Below are 7,389 nucleotides of genomic sequence, written 5' to 3'. Positions count from 1 at the left end.
ATGTGACCGCCGGTCCAAACCCAAATTTCTGCTAAGTCCACATTGATCCTAGTGTACTGTGTTATAGTTAATGTTTATATATAAGCTTATATGATACTGTGCACTGATACTTCACTGTACAGGCTGACTATTACCCCAAAACCACTGAAGATCATAACATAGTGTGAGTTGGAAAGTCTGCTATAGTTGCTATATAAGTATGTACCAAAACTATGGGTGCTATATAGACATATATCCAAAGCTATGGGTGCTATATGGACGTCACTATGAGCTATGCATTGCTATATAGCTGGTGTATTAAGCTATAAATTGCTATATAGCACCCCATAGCGACTGTCATAGTCTACATAGCGCTCTATAGCAGCTAGCTGATCACTCCATAGTGCACATAGAGCTACTATAGCAACAATAGTTCAAAGGGGCAGCTATATAAATTTGGGTTTTTTCAGATGAGGTGGCAGGGTGTTTGTGCACCATTTCGACATTGCTTTAAAGCTTTGGGCTATTTGAGTGGTATTCGAACGGCGTGACTACACCATCGCGCTTTCAGATTTAAATATCAAACACTATCAAATAAGGATGAAGGAGGATGGTGTTAATTGAGTGCATGGTCAGTCCTCCTTGGCATCCCAGTCAACGGACAATTGAGGTTGTCGAGAAGCTGCATGGGCCCATGAAGAGACACCATCGTCCGGCCATGCTCTGTCAGCACGGGCAAATCAGTTGTGACCCCTCTTTGCCAGCTGATTGTGGATGCTTGCCTGCTGATAGGTGCATGCTTGATAGCCGGCCTTGCATTGTTCGAGGGCGATGAACGTCCAGATGCTCAACATCTTCTCAGAGGCACGGATCATTCGACGGAATTCCTGCTTGAGGATTTCAACTTCTTCGAGCCATTGGAACATATCGGCATGGGTTTGATGCCACGTAATCTGGTCCACTGATAAGCAAAGGAGTTAGATAGTGTTTGGTATCCATCGTAACCATGTACCTTCTAACAGCGTAGGAGGCTGTCTGACGCGCTGTAGCAAGCTGGGAGCAAGGGAATGGAGCTGTGAGTCGAAGTCTGAGGACTCTGGGCTCCATCCCTGCTCCCTAAATACATCCAGCTATGATGGAAGCTATGGTAACAAGTAACAAAGGGAGATATCGAAGCTATGGAGATAGGGATCAAACATGTGGAGATGGACAGTTGGAATCAGTGATCTGAGCAACCGACTGTTGGACCGGTTGCATCAGTTGTGTGGTCAACCAACTGATACCAACTGATGTGAACAGATGGGAGACATGTAGCCAGGAGACCAGCATCAAAGGATGATCAGAGCAGCCAGAAAAGCGGTGACCCAGGGGAATGATGGATGGTAACCACCTAGACTGATCCATCACCATCCTCAACACTCCCACCTGATGGAGAAGTCAATCCCATCATCCTGGCGCACTCTGCGACCTTAGCAGCACCTAAAGCCTTGGTCAAAGCGTCTGCAGGCATCTGGGACGTCGGAATGTAGTCCACAGTGATGAGACCGGCCTCCACGGTGTCCCTGAGCCAATAGAACGCCAAATCAAGGTGCTTCATGCGCCCATGGTGCTCTGGGTTCTTGGCCACAGAGATGGCAGACTGGTTGTCTATCCGGAGCCTCGAGGGAGCGGCTGTAGCTTGGAATCCAAGCTCAGAGAGCAAGTTGCGAAGCCAAAGGACCTCTCTGCCGGCATAGCAGGCTGCCACGTACTCGGCTTCCGTCGTAGACAGTGCAACAGTCGTCTGGAGCTTGCTGAACCAGCTGACAGCTCCAGAGCCGATCTTGAGCACAAACCCGGAGGTGGAGCGCCCGTTGTCAGGGTTTCCACCGTGATCAGCGTCCACAAAGGAGGTGAACGGCTCTCCTGACTTGTCCGGCCCAAAGGTCAGCTTGTAGTCAAGCGTGCCCTTCAAGTAGCGAAACAGATGCTTCACGGCGGTCCAATGACGCGGACCTGGGTTCTTGGAGAACCGGGACAGAGCTCCCACGGCATGGGCAATGTCTGGACGAGTGGCAATGGCCAGGTAGAGCAGGGCGCCCACGGCGTTGATGTAGGGAACTCCCACCATCTCTGCCTTCTCCTCCGGAGTCTGGGGTGACATGGACGCTGACAAGCGAGTGTTTGGGTCCACAGGAGTGAGCACCGGCGAGTAGTTGGTCATTCGAAAGGTGTCAAGCATGTCCTGAGTGTAACGGCGCTGATCCATGGATAACTGACGCTTGGCACGGTCCCGAGTGATACCGACGGCCAGCAGCAAGGAGATGGGCAGTTTGAAGCGGCGAGCAAGTTCAGCCTTCACGGCGTCCTTGTCTGCCTTGGTCCTGCCAACGATCGTCAGATCGTCGACATAGACCGGCACGATGACGTGGGTGGTGCCTTTTCTCCAAACAAACACGCAGTGATCACACCGGGTGCGAGCGAATCCCATCTCCTGCAGAGCACCGTCCAGCTTCTGGTACCAGACCCGTGAGGCCTGCTTCAAACCGTACAAAGAACGGTTGAGTTTGCAGACCATGTCCTTGTCACCCTGCTCGAAGCCCTCAGGCTGAAGTATGTAGACGTCCTGCGTTAAATCCCCGTTGAGGAACGCATTGGAGATGTCTACAGCGTCTGCTTCGTAGTCCTCCAGGGCACACATGGCAAGGACGGCTCGCAGAGTCGCCCACTTGGCTGTAGGGGCAAAGGTCTCGTTGTAATCGAGCCCAGGGCGCTGGCTGAAGCCCTTGGCGACCAATCGAGCCTTATAGCGCTCTAGGGAACCGTCTGCGTTGCGCTTGACCTTGAAAACCCAGCGACAGCCGATGGCTCTCCGGTCTGGAGGCAGCTGAACGAGGGTCCAAGTCCCGTTGCGCATGTGTGCTTCGATCTCTTCAACGGCCGCCTGATGCCACTTGTCAAAGTCAGGACGACGCATCGCATCCTTGTATGAGCGAGGCTCTGGGCTATGAGCAGCCGCCTTGAGAGCACACGTCTCGAATGCGTGCTGGAAAGCGTCGTCTAACTCCAAGAAGTCACCAGCCAAGAAGTCAATGCCTGCCTCGACTGCGGCGGCGATATGAGCCTCCTGCAAGTCAGGGTCGTCTGCACCCGGCCTGAGCAAGTCCAGCTCGTCCTCGGAGCTCTCAGAGCTCTCGGACTCGATGACAGGAACTGGCTCGCGAGGGCGAAGCTTAGGAACCTCCCACCAAGGCTTGGGTGGAGTCCTGTGCCGGGTGCTGCGACGAAGCTCTGGAGGTGGTGAAGAGCTGGCACGACGCTTGGACGCTTGACGCGTTCTGGGCCGTCTACTAGGACCTGGAGCGTCCTGTGGAGCAGGCTGGAGGTGTTCAGGAGGTGGGGTAGGCGCAGGGAGCTCAGGACCTTCTGCAGGCGCATCAGGAGCTGCTGGAAGGGGTGCAGGATCACCCACTCCCACCGGACCAGGCAAGGCTTGGACAGCAGGATTCTGCTCGTCTTGGAGGCGTTCCGGGGGCGGTGGAACCACTCCCACCTGATCCGGCAACTCTGAAGGCAACGACTCGAGCAAGAAGTCCTTAGAAACGTCCCATGCGGCCGACTTCAAACCCGGAAAACTGCGTTCATCGAAGATGGCCGCATTGGAGATTAGAACTTTCTTTGTCTCCGGGTTGTAGAAGAGCCATCCCTTGTACTCCGAGGGATAACCGATGAACACACACTTCTGGGTGTGGGATTGAAGGCCGCGGCGTTGGTCCTTCTGCACGTGCACGTAGGCAGCGCATCCAAAAGCCCTCAGGTGGTCCACATCCGGTTTCTCCCCAAAGAAGGCGATGTAGGGTGTCAGAGACGCAGGCAGAGCAGAGGTAGGCGCTCTGTTGCGCGCATAGACGTAGGTTTGAACGGCATAACCCCAAAACGACGGGGGCAAGTTTGACTCAACGAGCAATGAGGTTGCACCGTTGGCCAGGGACTGGTTAGCTCGTTCCGCAACACCGTTCTGATGAGGTTCGTTGCGAACGGTGCGCTGCCTCTCCCGCCTTTGTCATCCCTGAGTGCCTTAACACGCGTCCCGAGCTTGTTCTCCGCCCATTGGACGAAGCGTTGCAAAGCTGGCCTCGGCCTTGCTACGAAGCAGGAAGAGGCCGTAGATGCGCGTGCAGTCGTCTACAATCAGGTGCCAGTACCGGTAGCCTTCTGGAGTCCTGACCGGCACAGGACCATGCAAATCCATGTGCAGCAGTTCCAGAGGCTTGGAGGCGCGGTGCTGAGCGATCCTGGGCATGTCGTGACGCCGCTGCTTGCCTGCAATGCAAGGCTCGCAAATGGGATCAGGGGGAGCGGAGGAGGCAATGACAACGCCCTTGGCGAGTCCCTGGTCGATCAGCTGCTTTATCGCCTTGTGGTGGATATGGGCAAAGCGCTTGTGCCATAGGGACAGGTCCAGAGGGACGGTACTCGCCGGCTGAGCCAACTGCAAAGGTGGGACCGTCCTGCCGTCGACGTAAGCGGCATTGTTGGAGTTGCACGTCGCGGTGAACAGCAGAGCTCCTGATCGGCGGAAGGAAATCACGTCGCGCTCGATCGAGACAGAGAAACCACGTTCACGAGTTAAATACAGCACAGAGAGGAGACTAGACCCGAGGTCAGGAACATGCAGGACACGCTCAAACTCGAGCAACCGCCCAGGCTTCCCTCCTATCTGCGGCATGAAGCGCACAGAGCCCACACCGGCCGAGTAGATCACTTTGGAGTCTGCAAGGCCAATGGGTATCTTGTGGGGCTTGTAGGAAGAGAACCAGTCGCGGTGAGGCGTCATATGACAAGTGGCGCCTGTGTCTGCGTTCCAATCAGCGCTGGGATCGCGTGAAGGGCCGTTCAAGGCAGGAGAACTCACGTCAAGGGCGTGCTCGACGGCATAAGCCATAGAGACGGCCTGAGTGGAGTTGGGGACCGCAGCAGCCTCCTGGGCGTGCTGTGAGCCTCCTTTCTTGTTGTTGCGGCGGTTCTGGCGCCTTTCGGCAGCCTTCTGACGAGCAGCAGAGCGCGCATCGCGCTTGGCAAAGCAGTGCTCCTCGTCGTGACCCTTCATCTCGCAGAAATCGCACAGGAGGTCCGCCTTGCTAGCTGTAGGCGTTGCAACGCGCATGGCAAGGGTTTCTGCAGAGGCAGAACCGTCCTGGCGGCCGTTCCGCGTCTGATGCTCCCGCACGAAGGCTTGAACAATCTCAGACTTGGTGGCATCCCGCTGAATGAGACCTGAAGTGAAGGAGTCATACTCCTGGGGCAGGGATCGAAGCATGGACATGGCAGCTAGATCTGCGAGCAGCTGCTCGAGCGTGTAGCTGTCCGGGCACAAGTCCTTGAAGGTCTGAACGAGGGTGCCCACCCTGGAGGCCAGGGAAGGCAAGGACTCGTCAGGCTGCTTTCTGACGGCGAAAACAGCGTCCAGAGCGTTGTAACGCGCCCCAGACACCTTCTGGAGGTGGACTGATTGGAGCTTGGCCCAGATCAGAGGTGCATCCAGCTCGATCCCGGTGAAATGAACATGCTGCGACGCATCGACAGCAAGGAACATGGCCCCAGCGGCCTGAGCCGACTTCTCGAGGTAGGTGATGTGCTCCGGGTCCCCTGCACTCGGCTCCTTGATGGTTCCGATGACTATGAACCAGAGCTTGTTCTCAGCCAAGTAGGCCCGCATCTCCTTCGCCCATTGGGCGTAGTTGACGTCGTTCAGGGGCGTAACTCGACGAGAGGAGGTGAGCTCTTTAGACGAGGACATGGTGTCCTGATGCTGGAGTGAGGTGGAGTAGGTGAGATATGGTGGTGATGATGATGCAAGGAGGGCGAAGTGAGCCGAGTTGTGGAGGTGTAGGAGGGTGTGCGGTGCGTGTAGGACGTCCCAGGCGCGAAGAAGAGTCTGTCTAAGCTATCTAACTACATAGAAAAGCGAAGAGAGCCCGTAGTTCACACAAATCACGCAAAACTAGTTACTTATAGATGGGGAGAGCCACACACAGACACGAACTTGACCCCTGCCACACACATAAAGGAATGGATACCCGGTGTGGCTTATTCCAGGGCTGAAAGGCGGCGAAGCCAATCAAGGTAGACGGGGATAAACCCACTCCAAGTTCTGCCCACCCAAGTGTTTATGTGTAGCTGTGGAAGCCCTATGTGTCTACAAGCGCTCGCAGGAGGTCAAGGGACCGTGAAAGTCTGTGGCAGCACGGGAAACGCGCAGGAGGGGACGGATGAGGCGCAGGGAGCGCAGGGAGACGCTGGGGAGCGTAGAGCACCGCACAGATGTGCAGGGAGTGCCTGGGGAAGGCAGGGGGGTTGCAACAGCGGCAGAGGCGTGTGTGCAGCAGCAGTAGCGTCGAAACAAGCGGTCAGAGCACAGGGCTCATAACCTAACAGCGTAGGAGGCTGTCTGATGCGCCGTAGCGCGCTAGGAGCGAGGGAATGGAGCTGTGAGTCGAAGTCTATTGAGATACAACTAGGGACAGACCTGGGAGCAGGGGAATGGAGCTGTGAGTCGAAGTCTGAGGACTGGGCTCCATCCCTGCTCCCTAAATACATCTAGCTATGATGGAAGCTATGGTAACAGGTAACAAAGGGAGATATCGAAGCTATGGAATGGATGGTAACCACCTAGACTGATCCATCACCATCCTCAACAGTCTGGACAGGGATAGGGCCGTGGACATCCATGTAAACGAGACCCAGGGCCTCTGACATGCGCCGGGAGGCCCTCAGAGGCACAGAAGGCTGGTACAGCTTGCCCAAGATGCAAGGCTCGCAGACGGCATCTAGAGCGGCGTCGGAGTCGAGCTTGAGGCCAGAGACGCTGTCCTCCTTCAGCATCCGGCGCACGTAGTCGACGTTGACGTGCCCGAAACGCCGATGCCAGAGCTCGAGGTGATCCACAGCTACCCATCGGCACGCGACCAGCCACGCCGCCCTGAGGACCCGTCTCTGCGCGCACAGGCTCACCATTCCGCAACTGGCCAGCGAGCGTAGCCCCGAGCGCGCGGCTCCAGTCCTCGTCGTGGAGGCGGGCCTGCAGGTTTGCAGGCAGGGCCACAATATGTTGAACTTGCTTATCCATTACAATTTGAACTTGGTGCGTTCGGAGACTCGCAAATCGTAGAGAGCGGACAGGCAAATAGATATAGTCATTCGTTACTACAGCGTACATAATCCGTCCATCTTGAAAGCATATGTAACCTTATCACAAGTCAGTTGAAGAGAGTGGATAGCAAGGGACGAGTGATATAAGACCTGATGTTGGCTTGAAATGCGGGGGGCAGGTCTCTGATGTTACTTGTGAGCCCAGGGTCAATCAAAGGGACTGCAAAGGCATACCCCAACGTCTTGTCCTGGATCTTTCGAATTTTTCAGTGGTCTGTT

At 55.6% G+C, this 7,389-nt stretch overlaps 2 protein-coding genes across 2 annotated transcripts; both read right to left on the bottom strand.

Moving 5' to 3' along the window:
- Positions 1-4,036: 4,036 nt before the first annotated feature.
- Positions 4,037-4,210, bottom strand: PUNSTDRAFT_67847 (uncharacterized protein; the record flags this gene model as incomplete). Its single annotated transcript, XM_007383789.1, has 1 exon — positions 4,037-4,210. One exon carries the CDS (start codon positions 4,208-4,210, stop codon positions 4,037-4,039), a length of 174 nt encoding a protein of 57 aa, XP_007383851.1.
- A 978-nt stretch (positions 4,211-5,188) lies between these two features.
- On the bottom strand, positions 5,189-5,713 carry PUNSTDRAFT_38865 (uncharacterized protein; the record flags this gene model as incomplete). The annotated part of the gene is made up of 1 exon (XM_007383788.1): positions 5,189-5,713. A coding segment is annotated over one exon (525 nt), but the record flags the coding sequence as incomplete, so codon positions are not given.
- Positions 5,714-7,389: the final 1,676 nt, after the last annotated feature.

Source organism: Punctularia strigosozonata, assembly GCF_000264995.1.
Source record: "Punctularia strigosozonata HHB-11173 SS5 unplaced genomic scaffold PUNSTscaffold_6, whole genome shotgun sequence".
In the NCBI taxonomy this organism is placed as follows: Eukaryota; Fungi; Basidiomycota; class Agaricomycetes; order Corticiales; family Punctulariaceae; genus Punctularia; species Punctularia strigosozonata.
Note: the sequence above shows the minus strand (reverse complement) of the source record. Positions and strands in the feature narration are given on the sequence as shown.